Consider the following 23,819-nt stretch of genomic DNA (forward strand, 5'->3'; position numbering starts at 1 on the left):
TTTGTGGGCTTTTAAAATGTCACTTTAATGTGCTGTGCTACACTTCTTAACTCTTAAAACCTAATTACCTCTTGTCAAAAATACAAGTATTAAAAAACATTTCTAATTATTAAATTGAATAGCACACTGCTACTTGGAGTGGGAATGCAATTGCTGGGCAGGCCAAGTTTTGGGAAGAGTGTGTCCTTTTCCTCTCTACCACAAAAATTCTGAGTTTCAGGAACTGTGTAGTCCCTTACCTCTTTCCACAGCAGAGCTGACTACTGTCTTGCCTGGTTTTATCCCTGTGCAGCTGGACTGGATCCAGGGCCAGCAGGCAGCTGGGTTGCCATTCACTGCATCCCATCAACTCCCTTAAGGAAAGTTTGCCTTTAATATTGGTAGACGACACTGTGGATGGAGAGCAATAGCTCAGCCCCCACTGAGGTGTAGTTTTGTGTCCTGACAAGTTCCCTGTTGACTGAAAATCAACATGAGTGAAAGCTAAATGCTGTTTCATTAAATATAAGCTCTGTTTGTTTTTCTTAGCTATTGTGAGAATGGATTCATGCACTGCAGTACAAACAGAGCTCCTGGTGCCTTCCTGGCTAATGTATTTGCTGAAGAGAGGCCATCTCCCAGAAGTTAGTATGCCTTAAAAAAATTAATATTTTATTTTGATTTGTTTTTTCTCTTTAGTCTCCTGGTAGTGCAGATTGGAGAAGTAATTCTGGAGGTTGCAACAGTTGTGATATTGAGAGATTTTCTTCCTAACTTTTTTTTTTTTTTTTTTTTTTTTTTTTTTTTTTTTAATGGGATAGAAACAAAAGCAATGTGTGGGAGGGTGCAGGGCTCACTGAATCTCACCTCTCAAAGTTACAATTCTAATTATCCACTGCAGTCTTTCTTGAGCTGAAAAGGTTAAAGGATGCCTTGACAGTGATCTGAGGTCCCCAGTTGCTATTTGAGGATCACAAGACATCAGTAACTCATCAGTTTTATACCTTCTGCTTCTCACTAGGGGAATGCAAACTCTTTTCTGGTGCAAATGAGGCTTTTATTGGCCTGAAGGTTACACTGCTGCCAGGTTTCCAGTGTGCCTGCCAGCCAGCAGGAATCGCCATGAAACCTCCTGGAGACTGACAGCTGCCATGTTCCCCATCAGTGGGCAGGTTTATCAAGCATTTGACTGAAGGCTGTGAGAGTTGCATGGGAACACTTCTGGCATCTAACTGGGGTTTTCAGCATTGGAGAAAGGGCAGCAGTGCTCTGGGATCTTTTGGGTTTTCCCACTGATACATGGATGGAGCTTCTGGGATTATCATGGGATAGGGGGTTTGAGACTGGATGCATCTCAGAGAGGACAGGGCAAGTGGGGCTTTGGGGAGGCCTGGGAACATCCAGGAGTTGGACTTGGTGATCCTTGTGGGTGCCTTCCAGCTCAGGGTAACCTGTGATCACCAGTAGAGCCAAACACGCTGTCTTCCACTGCACACTGACAAATGCACCTGTACTTGGGGTCTGGAGGAAATTTATGGTTGATGTTTGCCAGTGCCATGGAGACAAAGGGTTATAGTTTGTCTTTGCACCTTCTTAGGATAAAACACCTTCTACAGGAAAACACTCTAAATGCCTCTGCAGATACAGGACAGTGGCCTGCTTAATGTTGCTTGCTAGGACACCAGTGACAGCGTCACTTGTTGGGTCACCTGTTCTTCAGGTGAAGCCTTCCAGGTGAATATCTCACCTACCCCTTCCCTTAATGCCCCTAAGACATACTTCTCCTGATAATAGGATGTCAAGACTTGGAAAACCTCTGAGAGTCATATTGCTAGTACCACTTGAAATAATACCCTGGAGTTTCTTGGGACATTCTGATCTTCTGTCAGATCCTGAAGTCTCAAAGAGTTTGTATTGAAGCTTAGGGCACTGTTGTTTACAGTCACCAATGTAGTTATATTCAGTGTTGGAAATGGGTCTAAATACAATAACATATGATGCTCTTGCTTCTCAGAATATCAATTTTCTGCTAACTTTGTGCAATGCCTAGAGGTGTTTGCATTGCCCCGCTGCGGTCTGGAACTGCACTTTTAAGTTTAGTGCAGCTTTTTTGCTTCAGTATTAAATACCTGCTTTCATGACAGCCTAACTGAGGTCATTCCAGGGGAAGTAGGAGCTGTTTTCTTTGCCATATCATGTGCCATCGTGTTGCTCCAGGCCATATTCTAAGTTAGTTTTCTAATCAAAATGTTCATCCACCTTTTAGAAAAATACTTTGCCAACAATACTTGAGTTCTAATTTCACTTTTTGTAAACTCATTTATTTTAAGTAAAAAGGAGCTTGACGTGCAGATCCCCCATGGAAAAAATTATCTGTCCTGCCGACAACCCAAGAGCAGAAGGAGTGGAATGTACCAAGACCTGCCAGAACTACGACCTGGAGTGCATCAGCCATGGCTGCATATCTGGATGCCTCTGTCCAAAAGGGATGGTAAGCAGGTTTCAATACAGCAGCAAGAAGCTCGTTCTCTTTGCTTTCTTGCCTTCATTCTCTCCTACAAACAGTCTTCTTACAGCTTGGGAATAAGTGGTTGTCAAGTCTCCATCTCTCCAGCTGCCTTCCTGTGGGTTGTACCAAATTGAAGGTTCTCTGTGATAAGGAATGTGGGATATGAAACTTGCTACTAAGCACACTTTTTTTTTTTTTTCATTAAAAAGAGGCTTTCTGGGATCCAAGGTTATGTCCCACTGCAACTCTCAAATTTAATCATTAGTTTGAATGTTATCGACCCCCAAATTCCTTCAACTATCTTACTAGAAAAATAGCTGCTCCCAAATTCTCATTATGCAGTAATTTCTAGCCATAATATAAACATTTATTTTGAACATTAGTACTGTATGTTGCTGATAAACACACATTTATGTAAATAGATTCAACTTCAGAATAAAATGCCAACTCTAAGCAAAAGCTCAGGCTTGTGACATGTCTTGGAGGTGAAAAAGAACAGAATTTGAAGTCACCCATAAATTTGCAGCATAATTTTAAAAACAAGTGTTGCTTCTTTTCACATTTTAGTCTGTAGATGTCTGTCCCTTAAGTGAAAAATATTCCTAAATAGTAGCGAGACAAGTAGAAAAGCTTGTCTACTTGTAAAGCTCCAAGAACTCCAAGGTGAACAGCTTTTTCTTTGCAGCATCTAACATTTGGACTTCTGATTCAGTGAAGAGGCTTGAGCTTTTTGGTTTCAGTTCTGGGACATGGTAATAGTACACTTTTGACATAATTGTGGAAAACAAATTATGATAGCTACTCCACAGGAAAAAAAGCAAAAACAACCAACCCCCCAAAGTAATTAACCTTCATATTTGGTACAGTATTTCATATTATTTTTCAGTAAGTTGGAACAAACAGTTGTTTTATAAACTTGTTGCCACCAGAACAGTCTTTGGCCTTTTGGAATTGGAAACTGCAGCTGACTTTGCAGTGGTGTGAAACACACCCCTGAGTTCAACAAGATGGTTTGTCGGGTTTTGGATTGAGTATCAGGCATTAAAAAAAAAAAAAAAAAAAAAAAAAAAGAAGTAAATAAATTCTCTGTCCACTAGATGACAGTATCGTTTAATCTTCACTAAACTCAGCCTGGAATTGCTTGTTCTCATTGACTTCCCTTCTGGCAGAGAGTAAAAGTCATGAGGATGGGAGCAAGGATGGGAGAAGCCCATGGAGAGATGTTCTTGTAACCATTGCCATGCAAAGCCAGGGTCAAGCCCAGTCCCTGTTCAGGTGTGTCCTGTTTGCCCTGTGTTTGACTCCTGGCTCCACAGGAGCTGCCAGCCCGATCTCAAGCAGCAGTTTCCTCCTCCTCCCCCAATAGGATGAGGTTTGGGGAGACCCTTTTTTCTCATTTCTGTACTCTGCAATGAGGCTTTGTGCTCCCCCACTAGAGAAGGATTTGGGATGGTGACCAGGATCTCTTTTCCATCCTGTCCTTTTCTAACATGGAGACTCTGGGAGCACAGTGACAAAGCTTAACAAATCAAATCAGTGTAAAAGTCTGTGTTTCCCAGGCTTGTACAACAGAGGTGAGCAATAAAGGGGCTGGGAAAAGGAATTATCATTTTACTGGTTGGTCTCCCTTATTGGTGTTCTGTAATCCTGCCTAATTTACAAGCACTCACAGAGGTGAGCTGCTGTTTGCAGGAAGGTTTGTGGCAACTAACAGATTACTCAACGTGTATTCCCATAGATTTTTGCACATATTATCATGCTGGAAGGAATTGTGCCTTCTTACTTTTGTAGTACAGTAGCATATGAAAGTTATCAATGCTCACAGATAACTTATTAGCTTGAAGACATAACCTAATTTCTTTCAGCAGCAAAATAAGTTTTCTAATTTATCTTGACTTAGTATTTTACACTGTTTTGATTTATAGAAAATACAAATGTTCAATATGTCATAAAAATAATTCTTCTTTGATCATCTGGAAGGTGGGAAATTCTCCATACTTGTCACCCTTTTGCACAGCAGAAAAGAAAAATCATAACATATGTGCAGAAGTGTGGGGGAAAATATGCTTTCTCAGGTTAGTTTACTGCACTTAAATTTTTCCCGTTGGAAAATATTAATAAATATACAAATAGAGTGTTAACCACCTTTCTGGGGAAAGAGAGGAGCAGAACAATCAGAGGGTGAAAAATCCAGACACTCCAAAAGTAGAAAATTAGTTTCTTTCTATCCCCAACAACTGACACAAAATTAAAGTTTAAAATTTAAATATTTTATTGCATTCTGACTGCTGAAATAAAACTATTTCTAAAACTTTGATACATTAGTAGAAAAAGGATAAAAAATAGAAACCCTAAACATTTTAACCAGGAAAGTTTGGAAGGCTTTTTTTTTTTCTTCCTGTTTTCAACTGTAATTTACCCGACTATTTTAATTTCTCTATTGTATGTTTTTCAGTGTGGGCTTATCCTGGGTTACCATGTCTTTATGAAGAGGTGGGCATGTCAAATAAACATCAGAGACATGCAGCTAACATAAGAAAGAGAAGTCAAGTGTAAACCAGCACATTTTGATCTAACACACTTTTGACTTTGTTTGCACAGTAAGGGTGAGAGGCTGTTTTAGTTAAAACAATAATTTATGAAAGAGATTCTTCTCTGTGAGGGTGGGCAAGCCCTGGCACAGGTTGCCCAGAGCAGCTGTGGATGCCCCATCCCTGGAAGTGTCCACGGCGAGGGTGGATGGGGCTCTGAGCAATCTGGGATGGTGGAAGGTGTCACTGCCCACTGAACTGGGTGATTTTTAAGGTCCCTTCTGTCCCAGTCTCTTATTTGAAAGCCTATTAGCTATTGGGTTCTAATCTGACCCACTTCCTTTACTTAACCCCATGCTTCTTCATACCTTTGGCTGACTTTCCACTGAAATCCACACGTGTGTCAGGAGGAACAGGGCAGTGTCTGAGCTTCCCTTGACAGAGGGATATTCATCAAACTATGTTGACAAAGAGAGTTCAAAGTTTAGGTTCATTGAGATGAATTTCAGGACTATAGGATCTCCTGACTTGGAAGGGACCCACAAGGATCACCCAGTCCAACCCCTGGCCCTGCACAGACACCCCAACAGTCCCACCCTGTGCATCCCTGAGAGCGTTCTCCAAATGCTCCTGGAGCTCTGGCAGCCTTGGGGCCGTGACCATTCCCTGGGGAGCCTGGGCAGTGCCCCACACCCTCTGGTGGAAGAAAATTTCCTAAGCTTCAACCTAACCCTTCCCTGACACAGCTCCAGCCATTCCCTGGGTCCTGTCCCTGGTCACACAGAGCAGAGCTCAGGGCCTGCCCCTCCTCTTTCTCTCCTGAGAAAGCTGCAGAACTGGTGTGAGGTCTCAGTCTCCTCTTCTCCAGCTGAACAGACCAGGTGCCCTTAGCCACTCCTTGTGTGGCTTCCCCTCCAGACCCTGCACCATCTTTGTAGCCTCCCTTGGACACTCTCTAACAGCTTTAGATTCTTTTATTGTGGTGCCCAAAATTGCCTCCACGACTCAAGGTGAGGTTACACCAGTGCAGAGCAGAGCAGAACAATCACCTCCCATGAGTGTTGCTAAGGAGAATCTTAAAGGTTCTGAAATCTGTAATATTGTCTTTCCTTTTGCAAGATTTTTTGAGGTTTAGCAATTAATAAGATAGAGCAAGGAAATGATGGGCATGTCTATTTGATCCCCAAGTAATGGGAGAGCTGGTAGTCAACCACTTGTAATCCCATGGATGCAGAGCATCATCCTAAGGGCATTTAATGCTGCAAACAGCTGATGTTTTCCTTACAAACCTCTGTCTTTTCATGTGGTTGCCTCCCCAGTGCTGCTGCCTCCTGTCATCTCAAGCACTCAGGACTGCTGGATTTCCTCTATTAACTGCAATCTATTGATGCATTGAGAGACTTCCAGAGAAAATCCAGCTGCTTGTGAATAGTGCTCCTGGCCTTGTAGTGCAGCACCGCATGGTCCTTTGTAGTGCAGCATGGCAGCAGGCTGCCAGATGTGCCCCAGATTTTGGATGGGGTGTTAATAGGCCCAGTAGATTGTGTGTTGCTGTTAACAAAATCATAATGCATTGAGTTTTGCAGAAAAAAAAAATCATTTTACTCGTCAAAGTCCACAAATCCCACCCACCCACTCTGTCAGGGTTCAAGACAAGGTGCTCTTCCCTCTTTGTTGGTGGTTTTACAGCTGCTGCTCTGGTTGTGATAAAAAATACTAATACCAGTCTGTACCAGCTTTTAGGGAGCAAGGAGTAGAGGTTCTAATTCTCCTTTTTACTAACCAGATGTCTAATCCCTAGTTTTGTATCCAGAGGCAAGCCCTCAAGTGTATTGTGAACTGCGTAGCTGAACACTCTGCAAAAAATTCAGAAACGTAGCCATGAGTGTGAGGTCATATTCCTGCTTTTTTCCTAAATGCCACCAGGAAGGAAGGAAAGAAGGTATTAAACTCTTCTTTCTGGTCTTCTCTGGACTTTCTCGCCATCCTTTGTGAAGGTGAAGGAAGAGCTCCAGCTCTGTTATCTAGAAAAGCATTTGCTTCCATCTTGCTTCTATTGAAGTGGTTTTATTTGGCAGAATGCAGCTCTCCATGAGCCATAGAGCACATGGATCTGCATTTGAAGGAAGGGTCTCTGGGCTGTGAAATCTTTTTTATGAGTTGTTCCATGTGGCAGTTCTAGGTCCCCATAGGAAAAGGCAAAGCTGTTCTTCTTTATTAACCTGGCGTTCAGACTACATTGATCTCATTGGCCCATATTTAATGGGAAAAAAGAAATTATTTTAATGATTTTGCACAATGAGTTTCAAATGGGAAGGTGATATTTTGTGACTTTTGAATGAGAAGAAGGGAAAGGCCTCTCCATTTAGGTATTCCATGAAACAAGAGCCAAACCTATCCTGGCTTTGCCAGAACTGCTATTGAGTGAAAAGTCAGCATAGCCGCCTTTGGTTATGTTTGATTCTCTAAAACTGGGGTCTTCAAAATGGAAAGTTATCACAGAAAAAGAAAACAGAAAAGGAATGAGAAAACTGAATATTTAAAGGCATTACTTGTTTTACTTTAGTTGGAGTTTTTTGGTTTGTTTTTGGTTTTTTTAAGTGGGACAAATGATTTGTTGTTATACAAAGAGAAGCTCAGATCAGAAGGGTGAAACTGAAAATTTGGAAAGAACATAATGTCATATTTCCCAGCAGCAGGGGCTGTTGCAGAGAGAGCAGAATAATACCTAAAGTGGACTGATATTTATCCTGCCTTCCAGGAGATAAATAGGGATTTGAAAGAAAATGAGTGATTACTGCAATTTTCAGAAGAGAGTTGATAGAGGATTTGTTTTGTTAAGGAGCTGTTGTCTGGGACAACAGAACCTGCATATGCATGCAGGTGGGTCATGTGCTGTGGCTTCTGGTCTCCTTGATGTTCCTTTTTCCATTTTTAGTCCATCTAGGCCCTTTGTCTGCTTTTATAGTGGGCCCTTTTCCAATTTGTTGTGTTTGAGGAGCTATTCACCTGCTCTCTGTACTCAGGTTAGCCTGGTCCACTGCATCCTGAACTTTCTCATTGTGCCATTCTTCTAAAATGTCACCTATTCTCCCAGCAGCCTGAGATGGTGGGAGCAGGCTGTGATTTATGTCCCTGCAGCTCTATTTATGTTAATGGATAAAGTATTAGTAGTACTGTACCTTTCTTACCTTGCATAGCCTTCATTCTTTCTTTTATTCCTTTCAGCCTTGCTTTTATTTTCCATTCACACTTTCTGTGCTTGCTCCTGGCTGCTTGCTTGCCCTGCCCATGGCCATGTCCCAAAAGCCCCACGAGGTGACAAACTCTGTGTTCTGCTTAGGTTCGACATGAAAACAGGTGTGTTGCTCCTGAGAGATGCCCGTGCTTCCACAATGGGAGAGAATATTCCAAGGGAGAAACAGTGACTAAGGACTGCAATACCTGGTGAGCCACTGGAAGGGTGTGTTTTCTCTTTAGGGGGCCTGCTGTGTTTCTGATCATGCCAAATATTGTTTGCTTAACAGGTCTCTTTTGTAGAAAACCAGTTTTTGCAGCACAGTAATTGCATAGAGAGCACATTCCCTTTTTTTAATATATATATTTTTTTATTTTTATTTATGCAACATGCATAAAAATCCAATCTAATTCCTTCCAATGTCTGGCAAGCTCTACCTCGTGCCCTACAAATAGTTGTATGTCTGTGCAACTCCTCCTGTAGGCACTGGATAGTGGATTTTGCAACACAAGATAACAATTTAGGACCTATATGCTTTGGGGTGGGAGGAATGGAGCCTGGGCTTTTTCACTGAACTTTGCTGTTGTTTCCCTTTTTGTTGGTTGTCTGAGGCCCTTCAAACCAGCCCTTTTCAGCCAGAAGGGGTGGGATACACCAGCTATAACATGATAGGAGCTCTTCAGGCAAATGATGAATTAGGACGAGACAAGGTCGACCTCCTATATCTCAAAAGAGTGCTCTATCCACTGATATATTAAAAAAGAGGAAAATAGATGGGAAGATAGATCAAAAACTGGTACTTAGAAGAAAAGAGTGAGTGCTCCATGTTTTTCACCATTGGCCTGCTTCGTTGCTAGAAAAGGATTTATGGGTCTAAAGGGGAGTTCTGGGCTGCTCAATTTGCATGGAGGGAAGCCTTCAGCACAGCCTTTGGTAGAGTGGAGTGGGCCACTTTTGCCTTCTCCTGCCCAGCACATTGGCTGCACTGGAGGGGCTTTGTTTTCTGTGTGTGTGGGGAATGGTGGCTTTTCCCCTCAGAGCTCCAAGAATCTATGGTGTAGGACATTCAGCCACCAGCAGTGTGAAAATTCTGGGGGTTTTCTGAACTAAGACTTGAGAATCTGTTATGCATTCTACTCTAAATGTCCCTGCCCAGCTCTGTGGCAACCCCAGGAGCAATGTTTGTTAGCCTCTGTATGACTGGGTGGAGCTGGGTTAGAAAATCAGCACCACTGGAGAGTCCAAGGCTTGATTTTTGTTTGATACACTGCTCTTTGAATAACAGTAATTTCAAATTTTGCATTTTTAAACTGGTGGGACTGCTCCTAACTAGTGTTAAGTGAGCCTTGGATGAAGGTTTTCTATGGAAATATTGACCTCCCACTGTTTTGTTTCATTTCTTTCCTTTGCAACTACATATAACATAGTGAATCCATGTACTTTAATTAAACCTGGGAAATAATAGGCTTAAAAGGGAAAAAGATGAGGGAGAAATTAATGTTTTTGTCTAGATACGTATTCTTTAACATGCTTACATTGCATTTAGGTAAAAGTGACTCAGCTGAAAAAGAGGCACCATAAAAAATTATTGAAACAAGAAGGGTACAGAGTGAAATTCTTCAGTGTTAAGAAATTTGCAAGATTCCGTACAATAACGTGATCAGTCTTTTGATTTTCAATTATTCTCATAATCTTTGATCTTAAAGTAGTCATAACTATGTTGCTTCATTCTTGTAACTGACCACTTAATTCTGGCAATACCATTGTAAATTATATTTCCTCAAATACATAGAATTTCCTTCAATATCAGGGTTGAGGAAATGTTAGAAATCAGGATTTTTCTCACTGATAAAATGATGTCCCTCAAATTTTAGGAGTTTTTCATGAATGTGAAAGTAAACTTGGAAATAAAGTCCCTTCAAAAATGTCTTTAGGATATTAGGATATCAGTTTCCTGATAGTTCTCAGAAAATATCCTTTAGAAAGTGATATAGGAAATTACTATTGCTTTGAGAATTAGTAAGGATTGAGAGTCTGCATTTTGGAGGTCGAGATCTTCCTTTTCTTTTGTTTTTTGCTTTTTGTACTGCTGTGGCAGGAGTTCTCATTCTCACTTGTTCTTAGCCAGATGTGAACACCTGCAAAGGCAATATATGAGCCAGAGGTGTCAGATTTGGCGTTTACATCCGACTTGACATATGGGAGACCCTAATTCATGAACAACAGAATGTCTCCAAGCCTAAGCCAGTGGCAAACCTTCTGTTATGCAATGTGTTGGGAATTCATTGTGGAGCTCAATGAACATTTTGGAGTCACACTTGTGCAGCAGTGCAGAGCAGAAATTGGCTAATCTGAATTTAACACCCCACGTCCTTTCTAATCTGTCCATGCACATATTTACAAAATCTTGCTCTTATTTAAGTGTTAGCAGAGAATCCAGAGGAGAGGGGGCAAGAAGTTTCATGATACTGAAATTTCATTCTTTGAAGAAAATGCCTTGCACAATATTTGTTATGATATGAAATGTTACCAAGATTAAATAATGTCTATGCTCAGGTTAAGGCATTATTAGTGAACTCAGTTCAGTGCTCAGTTTTTTCCTTTGGGTAGCAATTTGATCTTGTGAAAGTACTTCAAGTTTTTTATCCCTCAGTTTTTACGTCTGTAAATCATGGATAGAATTCCTCTTTCCCTGCCCTCACAGAGCTTGATTAGAAAATTCCTGGGGCACTGATGATGTCCATGAGCATTCATGGAGCATTTAGTGGATGAATGTTTTGTTATCCTCCAGCAATTTATTGCTTATTAATTATTAAATTATTATTATAATATGTCATGTCAAATTCTAACTCTCCACTGATTCTGGGTTTTATTTTATTTGCTCTGTCTTTTGCTTGTTATTCACTCAATTTATTTCACTGATCAAAAGCCTGTGGATGTCAAGGGAAAGTTCTCTTTTCATATTTGCAGCTTCTACAGTGAGGCTGTGGTCCTCCAGGATACCTCTGGAAAAGGACAAGAGTCATGGACGCTCTGTTCTGCTGAAAGGGTACTTGGAACAGAGCATCATATCCTAAGTAAAATTCTAGTATAAAAGAATATTCCAGCAGACTCTGCTCTGTCCTGACCTATTTTGTAACAGGGAAATTCAAGCCACACAGAGTCCTACTCAAAACTTGTAAGAAACAGAGAAACACATCCCTTACTCATTTAATCTTAATGCATTATTTGGATTTATGTACCCACTGCTAACATATTCTTGTTTATGTTGATGAGAGAGCCTCTCATTTGGTGGTAGAGAGCTCCTGGAGGCAGAGACTGTGGCACTTTCACTTTGTCTAAAGTACTTTGCATTCTCTTGCTTGTTACTTACATTGAGATAAGGACAGCTGTCACTGCTTCCTTTTCTCTCCTACAGTGTGTGCCAGGGGAGGAAGTGGGAGTGCACCAAAAATCTGTGTGATGGCACCTGCACTGCTATTGGTACAGCTCATTACTTGACATTTGATGGACTGAAATACAAGTTTCCAGGAAACTGCCAATATGTGTTGGCTCAGGTAAGAACATGTCATATGCTAAAGCTGCCTGATGATATAAAAGGGTTTTACACTAGGTAAGAAGCCCAGTGTTTGGATAAATCACAGTGAACTATTTCTAATTACTGAGCCAGATGTATAGTAGAGAAGAATAGAGCTTATTAATGTCTTCAGAGATGCCTTGAGAATTTTGAAGAGTGCATTGTGTTCTACAGGACTCAGGCTCTCATGTGTCCAGCGTGGCCATTGGGAACCCTATGAAAGCACCTTGGTACAGAGCAGAGCTGTCTGAGTCCCATCTCTAAAATTGAATTGTGGCTATCCATAAATCAATGTTTTCTTCTTTTCCTCTTTATCCTGTAGTGGTGGCTTGCTGCCTGGCTGAGTCAGACAAGGAATGCTCACTGAACCTTCCCTAAATGTACAGGCTCTGCTCATTCCCTTCAGCATCGTCCTGTCTTGCTCCTTGTACCAACTGCCTGAAGTCCCCTGATAATATCCATTTTCCTCACAGCAAGGAGGAGAGGGGGATAAAGGCAGAGCACACTAAAACCAACTTTTGGTTTGTGGAAGCAGTGAGAATTTAGAGTTAACTAAAATAAAGTCTTATCTACATGCAAATTATCACATATTTAGAAATGTCTGTGCAAACAAGGATTTATGTGAAAATGTGGTCTAAAACGAGATGGATTCACTGCTGATTGATAACAACATTCTGCAGTTACAGTGTGACATGTTTCTTTGATGGGCTATTTTCCCCACAGAGTCCTCATGAGGCACATTGCTCCCTGCAGCTCTCCTCAGGGAGGAAGGTGTGATCAACCTGCCTCTGCCTAGCTCTTTGAAATACGCTCCCACCTTGATGCCAGCTGGATTATGTTTGAGTGATTGCTTTGTCACTACTGAGAGCTGTGTGTAAAGGTCTTATGGGCAGCAATACCATACACTACTGCAAAATTACTTAAAATGGGATTTAGATCTGTTTTCTTTAAAGGACAGACACAACGAGGTCCACACAGGGTCTTTTTCTTAAAAAGTGTATACTGAGAAAAATGAACACAACCAAAAAAAAAAAAATCTGAAAGGACAGGGAGATATGAGCCATCATATAAATGTAGTATGAACTCTCCAAGGATTTCAGAAATATTGGACTTACAAGAAAATCAATACATTAAGCTGTCTGTGTATTTGGGTATGCCCTGTGCCCATCATATATCTTTAAATATGATAGATACTGTAACATTGTGGGTTTTCCCTGCCAGAAAACACTCTTCAATTATGCATGTGTGTGTCACTGCAGAGTGTGCCTCACTCTTTAAGAGGTGAAACACATGAATATCAATGCTAAGCATAAACTAAATGAACATGGGAACAGTTGGCATGCCAATATGTATCCTATTGACCACAGATTAAACAGTGTTGTTTGAGGCTTCTTTCTTCTCTGTGTTTTTCCCTGTGTATGTTTTTCAAGTACTCTGCATTACTGACTCACTTATTTTCTTTTCTGATAGGATTTCTGCAAGGGTGACTCTGGAACATTCCAGATACTTGTTTCAAATGAAGGTTGTGGCTTCACTGGAGAAAAGTGCACCAAAAGGGTTATCATTATGTATGAAGGAGGGGAAATAGAGCTGTTTAATGGAAACGTATGTACTCTTCTCTTATCTTCCTGTTCTTCTTTTTGGGAAAAGAATTCCAGATTGTTCAGTAAGCTGAGGCATGAATGACCTCACATTATTATGTATGAAACCTCAGGGGTTCTTGATCATAAAATGAACAGATTAGCAGGATTATATTTATCCATTTTGCATCCAGAGGTATAATGCTGATTTGGTATTTCTGCTTGGTGCCAATCAGTTTATCTCAGATAATCATAGAATGCTTTGGGTTGGAAGGAACTTGAAAGATTACCCAGTTCTACTCCTCTGCCATGGGCAGGGACACCCTCCACTATCCCAGCTTGCTCAGAGCCCCATCCAACCTGCCCTGGAACACTTCCAGGGATGGGGCAGCCACAGCTTCCCTGGGTAACCTGTGCCAGGTCCTCACCACTCTCACAGGGAACAATTTCTTCCTGATATCCAATCTAACTCTGCTCTCTGTCAGTGTGAAGCCATTCCCCTTTGTCCTGTCACTCCAGACCCTTGTAAAGAGTCTCTCTCCAGCTCTTTTGTAGCCCCTTTAGCTACTGGAAGGCTGCAATAAGGTCTCCCTGGAGCCTTCTCATTTTGTCTTCAGGCTGAACTATTCCCACTTTTTCAGTCTTTTTTCACGACAGAGGTGCTCCAGCCCTCTGGTCATCCTGGTGGCCTGCTCTGGACTCATTCCAGCAGTTCCATGTCCTTCGTGCATTGGGTACCCCAGACCCTTTCTAAACATGGTCTGTCAAAGCCTATTTCCAGCAACCTGAAGTGCAAGGAAGGGCTATGAAATGACTGACCTGTGGCTAGTAAAACATCAGAGCTAATTTAGTAGTCTGAAGGACTGAGTACACATGCACAAAAAAAGAAAAACCACTGCTCAAACAAGTTGATACTGGAATGTGAGCTGTGCTTTGTACTGTTAAATTGTTGGATGGAATATCCACCTAACAGTATTCTTATTTTTTCTCCCTTTTGCTACTAACAAACATGGAAAAACTGACCAAGAATCGCTTCCACCTCCCATGTCCCTTCCCAGCAGTAAAAGAGCTTTGCAGAGGGCAGTGTTCAGCCCTTGGCCTTGAGCACTGTAACAATTCATGCTGCCTGTGAGCTCAACCATTGCAGAGCTGCAGTGGTTTATTGTTTCAGCCACTGCCTTTTCCAAAGTCCTGTGCTCTGAGCTGGCATCTGGACCAGAGATTTTCAAGAATGTCCCCAGTGGAATGTGAGCCCACTCTACATTTGCCTTGTTTTGGGTTAACAGACAAAGCTGTACCAGGTTTGGAATTGCCTGTCAATCATCACTGAGCCTTGGCAGGAACACAAAACCATGACCTTTATTAAAGGTCTGTCCAGTGCACCTTGACAGCATAGGATCTGTGCAAGCTTTTGGGTGCTGCAAGAATGAATACAAGACATGTTTGTTGCCCAATTTTTTATTTCTATTGCTAAAGGATCCCTGGCTTGGGTAAGGGTGAACAGCAGTGCAGGGATCATTCCATCAAGCTGGGCTTTGTCTGAAAGCTTCTTTAGGTGACAGATCTTCAGAAAAGCTGTGATTCCATCTGGATATGTAAGAAAGGGCCAGAAGAAAACAGCAGGTGATTTAGGCATCCAGCAGCTCCAGCATCAGAGGGTGTCTGGTTCCTGAGAGAGCCTGTCCTTGTAAGACCTAGATCTCTATTCAGCACTGCCCACATGGTCCTGAGTGAAATTTTAGTTGTCTTTTCAGAGAGTTTAAGGCTGAGTGCAATAATATCTAGAGCAGGTTTGCTTAGAAATAACAACCAAAAAAGACATTAAGGAAAACCAACTGACATGGAGATTCTTAGGCACAAATTCTTATTCAGTGATGACCTTCTACACTCTTTTTCCACAAGAATCCTTAGAACCAGGCAGAAGAATCAGATTTTTTTGGCCATTAAAAAATTTCCAATTAACATTGTTTTAGGATGATATGTTTTAAGAGCAGCTTCTACTGCTGCTGGTAAATGGAGAGTTTAATTGACATGTTGGAGTTCTGGCTGACATTTACAAAAAAATGAAATAATTTTTGCTTTTCTGAAACAAATCTGCAAGTTCGCAAGGTCAAAAGTTTATGACTTCATGGTTGGGCAAAAAGCCTCCATAAACATAAAAATTCTGTAGTTTAGGTCAACCTCCCAGCTCAACTTCATCCTCTTGTGTTTTTTTGGAGCCCTTTGAATTTGGAAAGACAATGACTCTTCTAGAATTTTAAGTGGTCAAGTGACTATACTGTGTAGTAATACATAGGGCATAGGAGAAAGTTAAAAAGCTTTCAGAACCTAAAATATCTTTTAATATCTTCCCTGAAGTCATTGAAGACCTTCTTTAGGAAATCCATGGAAGATGTAAACTGTCTTATTTGGGATAAATGTTTCTGATGATAAATCAGAGATTAAAAGAATTGAATTATGTGCTAAACTTTTACTGAATTGAGCAAGAAAGAATAGTGGGATAAGGAAATATTTTGCTCTTGAAGTAAGGGAGTGAGTAAATAATAACTGGGCCCTTCTTTCTCCCTTGTATTAATTGCTATTTGTACCAATTGAAGATTTTCATCTGCCTTTTCCAGAACTAAGTAGTTAAAGCATTAATGGTGCTTAAAGTAACAGCCATGCCAGACTTTTCTTTCCAAATGTGGTTAATATTCCTATTAGAGTTCCCCTTGAAAGAGGATTGTGGTATGAAAGAGAACATTTTAAATTAATCTCTTTAAGTCTTAGTAGCTGGAGGCAGTGAATTTGCAGCCAGATGGAAAAAGTAAGAGGCACACAGGGGAAGGGAAAGTGATGGAAAAAATTAATAGGCACTGAAAGGAATCTCTCTGGATTTTCCTGTTGGTGTAGTTGGTTGGGAAGAAGGTCCTTTCTGACTCTAGAATAAGACTGGTCTTTCAGAGGCCGTTGATATACATGGTTCTCTCAGATCTCATTACACTGGGACCAGAAGGACAGAATTGTTAAGTTTTCTAAAAATCTGAAATAAAAAAAGCCCAAACCAATATGTAATTATTCAGTGAACCAGTGACCAATACTAAACTGGTGATTAATTGATTGTACCCTGTCTTTATCAGCCCTGCTTCATATGTTGGCATCTGTGTGCTGTACCCTGGGACCACTTTCAAAGACTGAAAATGGGATGAGATTGAAATACTGTACTTGTATCCCAAATTTCTGGTTTTCTCTGGAGCTTCTGGGTAGTGTATGGAAACTCTGGAGAACAGCATGATTGGAGACACCTCTTAACGTGGTGCCACTTGGAAAATCACCTGCCTTAAATAATAATTAGAGGCACTGCTGATGGCACAATGTGTTTCTCTCATTCAGGTAAACATCAGGGTACCTCCTAAGGGTGAAAATGATAATTTAGATGTCATCAAGTCTGGCCGTTATTACATCATTTTACTGGGCAAAAGCATCAGTGTGACCTGGGACCTGGCCATGGGAGTCTCCGTTATCTTAAAAGGCAACTTCAAAGTAAGTGTTTTTTGTTTCACTTCTTATTCTCACTAAAGAATGCACTTAACCCGTCCCTGGAGAGCAGCTCTTTTTTTTTTTTTTTTTTAATGTGGATTTTCATGGAATGTTAGTCACTTGTTCAAAAATGGAGGGGTTGTTTATTAATACTGTAGCACTGCCTTATTCTCCTGGTTATTCAACTCTAAGGGCCAAATCCTGGGTCATTGGAGATGAGTTATGACAGAAAGGATGAGTGCTGTGGGGCCTCAGAATAACCATGCCTTGAGCGATTTCTTCTGCATACAAGAAGCAGCATAAGGAGCCAGATTTACTGGTGATGGTGATAGGCCAGCCATCTCCAAAAATAAAATGGGATTGTAGGGACACACTCCAAAGAGAGCCACTGGGCACTGCTGATTAGTCCTGCTTTCTGGAGTCCTTGGGGCCAGCGTGGTCCTGCTTTCAGCAAAGCAGAGTGGGAATGGGAACTACACCTTCTGTGGGAGAGATTGTGTCTGTTTTAGTGGCCTTGGCAAGGCTGTGGGTAATTTGATTTTTAAACCTCATGGCATTACAGCACCAGGCTAAGAAGACTGCTTAACAAAACCCTAAGCTGGTCTACAGATGTATGATTAATACTTTCTATGTTTCTTTCCCTGCAAGGATCAAGTGTGTGGTCTGTGTGGAAACTTTGATGGAATCCAAAACAATGATCTGACCAGCAGCAGTGAGCATCTTGAAGTAGATCCAGTTGACTTTGGGAATTCTTGGAAAGTTAATTCCCGCTGTGCTGATGTTGTAAAGGTGATTGTGAATGAACCGTGAAAGCTAATTAATGTGGGTTACAGTATCATTGAAGAGTGGACATAAAGCTTTGAAAGGATTAAAATAAGTAGAAATTAACTCCTTCCCCCGTGTTTTTGCCAAATAATATTATTTGTTTAAATCTGGTAAAAGGTCAACTAACTTACGTAAAGCTTCTGGGCTGCCTGGCTTCAGAGGATTGTTAAAATACCCAATTTGTATGGTAGAGGCTGTTCCTAGAATTATCTAGCCTAGATGCTTGAAATCCAGCTATCACTGGAAATCTCATTTTAGAGTTGAATGTAAAAAAATAGCTGTAATTTTTAGTCAGGAGGAGTTTGGATAAAGTGTCATTTTCCCCATTCGAGTTTCTATATCCCAAATCTTAGTCGTCTGTCCATTACAAACCATGGAATGCACAGGTTAACATCTTTCTATATAATGCCTTTTTTTTTTTTTTTTTTTTTTTTTTTTTTTTTTTTTTTTTTTTTTTTTTGTCATGAAGAGCATTCAATATTTATTTTCAGAATGGAAAAGCTTGAACAGAAAAAGTAGGATACAGGAGGGGATGGGAGACCTTATTGCCATCCATCATTTCATGTGAATTTTGGGGAGTATAGCTGCTTTCTGAAAGTGTTATCTGTGTCCCAGTGCTGGACATTTCTTGGGGTACTAATTATATTACACATAAGAGTCTACTTCCTATTTTCCAAATACAGAGTTTTGAAAGAAGGAAATTGAATAATAAGTTCGTATGTAGCTGACAAACAAAGCCCAAAGTATTTCCAAATGAACTGTGCAAGGAAACACCTTGAAAACAACTTGTTTTGACATTTGTAAAGTGAAGCATTTCTTGTGGCTGATTTTTTTTTTCTCCTTTCCAAGTGATCAGGGGCAGGGGAGGTGGAAAAAACCTTTTTTAGATCTTTTATTACAAGATTTAAATTACCAGAAAAGTACACTGAAGCATTTGTTCTTGATCACGTGAAAACTTCTGGGTTAATTGCTACTTATGTGCAAGTGTGACATAGCCACAATATTACCTTGCTGAATGTCACTTTTCTTCATTTGACTTGACTGAAGCACAGTAAAAAGTTGCAGTACTGAGGAGTGAGGCCACAGGGTCATACTGAGAAGGAGCAGCTTCTCATTTCAGTGTCATAGGCACAGGACAGGACCTGCAGGTTGTTGCTGTGTTAAATTCCATGTCAATACTAGTGCTCCTTGTTCTTAGATGAATTAAATGGGAGGAGAGAAGATTATTGAGCTATTTTTATTCAGCAGCGGCCTTGGGTATTGTCTGCTGAAATCTGATCATATTTTATGCCTTGTGGACCTTCTGAGGAGTTGGAGATGGTCATCTGTCAGGATGGGTGTTTGGTACAGTGGGTCTTCCTGTCATCTGAATGCCTGAGCTAAAATTTCAGGGTACAAGTAAGAGCTGGAGAAAACCAAGGAGGTGATCTGCTGCAGCAGTATCTGTTTGTGTTGTACAACAGGTTTAAACTTTATTCAAAGAAACAGTTACCTCTGCTAGTGAGTCTCTTATTTTAATTTGAAGAGCCCCAAGGTCCTGAAGACAAGGCTAATACAATCTCTACTTGTCTCTCACAATATTAAGCCCAACCTGGAACAGACCTTAATGTCTCCACTGTGTGGTGGAAACATAGTGAAGCAGATGATGGTAGAAACATCATGCAGCATTTTGTCTGGAAGTGTCTTTGAAGAATGCAGAAAATTGGTGAGTATTGGGTCACGTGTTTCACGTCCTTCAGCGCTGCATGATCTGTGCTGGCACTGATTACAGCTGAGGGAAAAAGTGTGGCCGTGCTGACAGCACATAGACTTGGTGAAGGCTGGCTGGTGTCCTCATCTCTCACCTTGTCCTGTAGCTGATGCTTCATGGGAAAATGCATGTTTATTGGAAAACACACCTATTAAGCTATGACATAACTTCTTCCCAAGGGAAATTTTACTGTACAGTCCAGAGACTGCACATGAAGTGAAGCTTAAGAGTTGAGATTTGAGGGAAGGGGGATGCTGAGCCAATGCAATGGCATTCAGGCTGTGTTATACCCTAGCTGCTGTATGAGAGGGATGGGAGAAGTCTTAAAAATACGAAGTGATCACAAACTGCAGTTCTTGGTGACGTCAGCAGAGAGATTTGCACTAATTTATGTGGTGCCTTGACCTTTGGCAAGTGGAGCAGCCAAACCATCTGAGGGTTAACGATGCGTACAGGAAGGAGATGAAGGGACTCAGAGCTGCCTTTCTGTGGTGCAGGTGAACCCGGAGCCCTACATTGACATTTGCCTGTATGACACCTGTGCCTGTGAGTCTGCCGGGGACTGCGCGTGTTTCTGCGACGCCGTGGCGGCGTACGCGCACGCCTGCGCGCAGAAAGGCGCCGCCGTGCACTGGAGGGCACCGTCCCTGTGCCGTAAGTACACAAAGCCTGAGGCACAGCTGGGTGAAAACGTTCAACGGTTTGGCTCAGACTGGTCAGATTTGGCTCTGCTCCCACTGACATCCAGAGAAATCCGTGTTAATGGGGCTGGGCTAACAGCTCTGCCACTCCCACCTCCTGTTTTATTTCTATCCCTGGCAAATCCGTTCCATCAATTAGGAGATGTAATAGCCTGTGGTACAAAATCTAGAGGAAACAATAGTTTCAGTAATATATATGTACAAGCGCATTAGTTAAAATTTACAGTTCGAGGTTGTGCTGCGCTTGCACCTAAGTGCATCAAACCTAAGAATTTCTGGTCTAGAGCAAGTATTTCATTGTGTGAAAAAAGATGTAACTGTGAAGAGGAGGCCTGCCCTGATTGTAGTCAAACCATAGTTAAAAAAAAAAATCTTTATTTAAAAGTAGGAATCTTTCTTTTTCTAGATATATATGTTCCACTTTGCACAGTGTTTGGGGCCATAATTCTGAGCAGCATGGTGGATATACACTCTGGTTTGACTTTTTTTTTTTTTTTCCTCTGATTCTGTCCCTGCATAGCACAAAGCTGTGAGGACATGAATAAACAGGAATTAGATTATCAGTGTGAATGGAGATATAACAGCTGTGGACCTGCTTGTCCTGTCACATGCCAACACCCCCAGGCTTTGGATTGTCCTCTGCAGTGTGTGGAAGGATGCCATGTGCACTGTCCTGCAGGTAAGTCCATCTTCTGATTTACTTAAACAACTTTTTTTCTTCTTAACAGTCTCACTGATGTGTTTTCACCACAATTCCTTAGTGCCTGAGGAACAAGGTGGTGGGGCATCTTGGTTTGGGTTTGTGAAATGGGCACAGTGTGTGGAGGGCATGAAGTGGTGCCAAGAAGAGAAGGATGAACCCCTGCCAACAAGGATGACAGAGGATGGGAACAACTTGATGAGACTGGAGGATTAGAGGCTGTGTGGCAACAGAGATTGTTGACTCTGTGGTTAAAGTAGGATATGAATTTGTGCTGGAAATTGATAAAATGCTCTGCTTCAGTGAGACCCATTGCCTTCATCTGCTTATTACCTCCAAGATGCTCCTGAGAGTGCCCAGCTGGCATCCTCCCATGAGCACAAGCTTCCAGCTTAATTACTCCAACAACTACCTAGCAGAAAAGGGAAAGGAAAAAAATATGGAAAATATGAAACAGGGGAAAAAAAAAAGAGAGGAAGGGAAGCAAATACGGTATTTTAAGACCCCGAGTAGCTATTCTGGGCCCTGGTATTTCTGATCAGAACAAGGTAAAGGATAGGAGGAGAAATAAATAATATACATGTAAAATGGAAAATGCCATTTCCCCCTGTTTTTACCAATATCCTGATGTCTTCCATGCTTTGTTATAAAGATATATTTACCTTCTGTGTGGTGCTGGCTGTTGCAAGTTATACTCTGGGTTAGGTGCTTTCAATATCTAAATAAAAGCCATCATGAGGGAAGGAGATACTTCTCTGTGTCAGTAGACACAACACCAAGCAGAGTATTCAGGAGGTTTGAGCCCACCTCAGAAGCACTGTTTTGTTTTTAACACCATGATTAGTTTTATAGTTCATGACAACTGGCGTCTTTATGCTGGTCTGCTCTTTTGAAACAGGGAAAATACTTGATGAGCTGTCCCTGGATTGTGTCAGTCCAGAAGACTGTCCCGTGTGTGCAGTTGGAGATGAAAGGATCCCACATGGAAAGAGAGTGGTTTTGAACAGAGATGATCCACAGCACTGTCAATCTTGGTATGATGGAGTTGTGCAGGGAACCAGCATCCCTCTTGTGTAGGACGAAGGGTCAGGGATGAAGAACATCCTCATGAATAAGTTTATAGATGTAATTTTAAATACCACTCAAAAAGAAACTTGGAAACCATCTTTTATGTCAATAGCCCTTCACAGAGGACCCATAGCTGAAGTTTTTCAGTGACAGTAGTAGGGATTATAGGTTGTCAGCTGAATTGAAGCAAGTGAAATCCATAAATTCCTTTCAAAAAAGGCCTTCTCCCATGTCTAGGTGGCCTTACTGGCTTCAGATGTTCCACTTCTTTTTGTGCAATGTGTGATTCAACATCAGTAAAGCTGTCAGACTCCTTCCTTCTGCCAGCGCTAAAAAATTCCTGTGTGTAGTGCAAGGTCTGAATGTGCACTCAGTCTAGAACTTGCTGAGATTGTTAGCAGTTGGAATTGTGTCCCATTACTGGAAAACCAATTTCCAAGAGCTATTAAGGCGATTCCCATGCTCTGATCCTGCATACAGGTGTTGCCAAATAGGTTGAAATGAATGGCAGGGACTGTGATGATGTGCACCGTGCAGGATGAGGACCTTCAGCTGCAATGTTTGTTTGCATTTTGTTTAGTGCCCTGTGGCATATTATGAAAATTTGTCATTCTCTGGATGTCTGGACCATGGATGGATATTTTCACTAGTGACTTATAATGCCGGGAATAAAAGAGAGTTTTCCAACTTATAAATTGATCAGATTTAATGGAAACTGAGTTGTAAAACTGCAGCAGCTATTAGCCCAGGCCAACACCTTAGCTCCAAACCTGAAGCTCATAGAAGCTCAGAATGGGTACAAATTTACAATTCCTGGTCTCTAGCCAGGGCTAGTGTGCAACTGAGCTATAAACCCAGGGCATGAGACTGTTTGGATGATCAATTAAATACATACTTTTTAACAATATACGTGAAGAGCCCTGAATTCCACCAAAAGGTCAAAAAAGAGTCGTCTTAAATGAGTCTCTGCTCTCTAATTTTGTAATTCTTAATAATAATTTATCTTAAATGTTGATACACTGGCTGCTGCTCACAAAAGATTTCAGAACATTAGGAAAACTTACCTCACTAGGGAAACATCCTTTTGCATAGCTGTCACCTAATTTAGATGCCTACACCATCTGTACAAACAATAGAAAATATTACACAAAAATGAACTTCACAGCAAACATCCAAAGGAAATTGGAAACCAGAAGAGTCTCATTCATATTAGGATTAGAGTAATAAATCTTATGTTGCTGTATGTTAATGCCAAAAGTGGCTGTGCATTCTGCAATTAGGAAGACACTAAAATGAGCTTGAAAAGAACATAACACTTAAATTCAAAGAACTTAAGTGAAGACAACACACATGAAGCATTTTCCTGGAAAATGGCACCCTCTTCCAGTATTGACTCATGTAGTTTGTACATCCTGGATTTTCTCTGGCAGTGAAAACAAGCATTTTTTCGTGGTTGCTCTTTTATAACCTTTTCTTACACTATTCCTTGGACTGTCCAGTAAGACAAGGAGAATATATGGACTGGTTCTGTTCCACCCTGTGCCTGAGTGCAGTCAGCAGTCACGTTCTTTTCTCTGAGGAGCTAAGCTGATCAGAGGGCTGGGACAACTCTCCTGTGAGGAAAGGCAGAGAGAGATGGGATTGTTCAGGATGGAGAAGAGAAGGCTCTGGGGAGATCTCTTTGTGACCTTTCAGTTCGTCAGCCTATGAGGAAGATGGGTACAAAGTTTTTAGCAGGGCCAGTTGGGGCAGAACAAGGGGTGATTAAGGTTTAAGCTGAAGGATGTTCAATTTATATGGGATATAATCAAGAAGATTTTTACAAAGGGGTTGGTAAAACAC

General features: G+C 41.2%; 1 protein-coding gene across 1 annotated transcript in view; it reads left to right on the forward strand.

Moving 5' to 3' along the window:
• The window catches only part of VWF (von Willebrand factor), a 117,246-nt gene that overhangs the window by 39,265 nt on the left and 54,162 nt on the right, over positions 1 to 23,819 (forward strand). Inside the window, exons 17-27 of the mRNA XM_063395388.1 lie at positions 529 to 623; positions 2,310 to 2,470; positions 8,363 to 8,466; positions 11,676 to 11,814; positions 13,305 to 13,439; positions 16,787 to 16,936; positions 17,582 to 17,722; positions 19,344 to 19,463; positions 20,006 to 20,162; positions 20,730 to 20,888; positions 21,808 to 21,943. Of these exons, the coding sequence (XP_063251458.1) occupies positions 529 to 623; positions 2,310 to 2,470; positions 8,363 to 8,466; positions 11,676 to 11,814; positions 13,305 to 13,439; positions 16,787 to 16,936; positions 17,582 to 17,722; positions 19,344 to 19,463; positions 20,006 to 20,162; positions 20,730 to 20,888; positions 21,808 to 21,943 (1,497 nt within the window). The remainder of the gene's footprint in view (positions 1 to 528; positions 624 to 2,309; positions 2,471 to 8,362; positions 8,467 to 11,675; positions 11,815 to 13,304; positions 13,440 to 16,786; positions 16,937 to 17,581; positions 17,723 to 19,343; positions 19,464 to 20,005; positions 20,163 to 20,729; positions 20,889 to 21,807; positions 21,944 to 23,819) is intronic.

The sequence above is a fragment of the Prinia subflava genome, chromosome 4, assembly GCF_021018805.1.
Source record: "Prinia subflava isolate CZ2003 ecotype Zambia chromosome 4, Cam_Psub_1.2, whole genome shotgun sequence".
Classification (NCBI taxonomy): domain Eukaryota; kingdom Metazoa; phylum Chordata; class Aves; order Passeriformes; family Cisticolidae; genus Prinia; species Prinia subflava.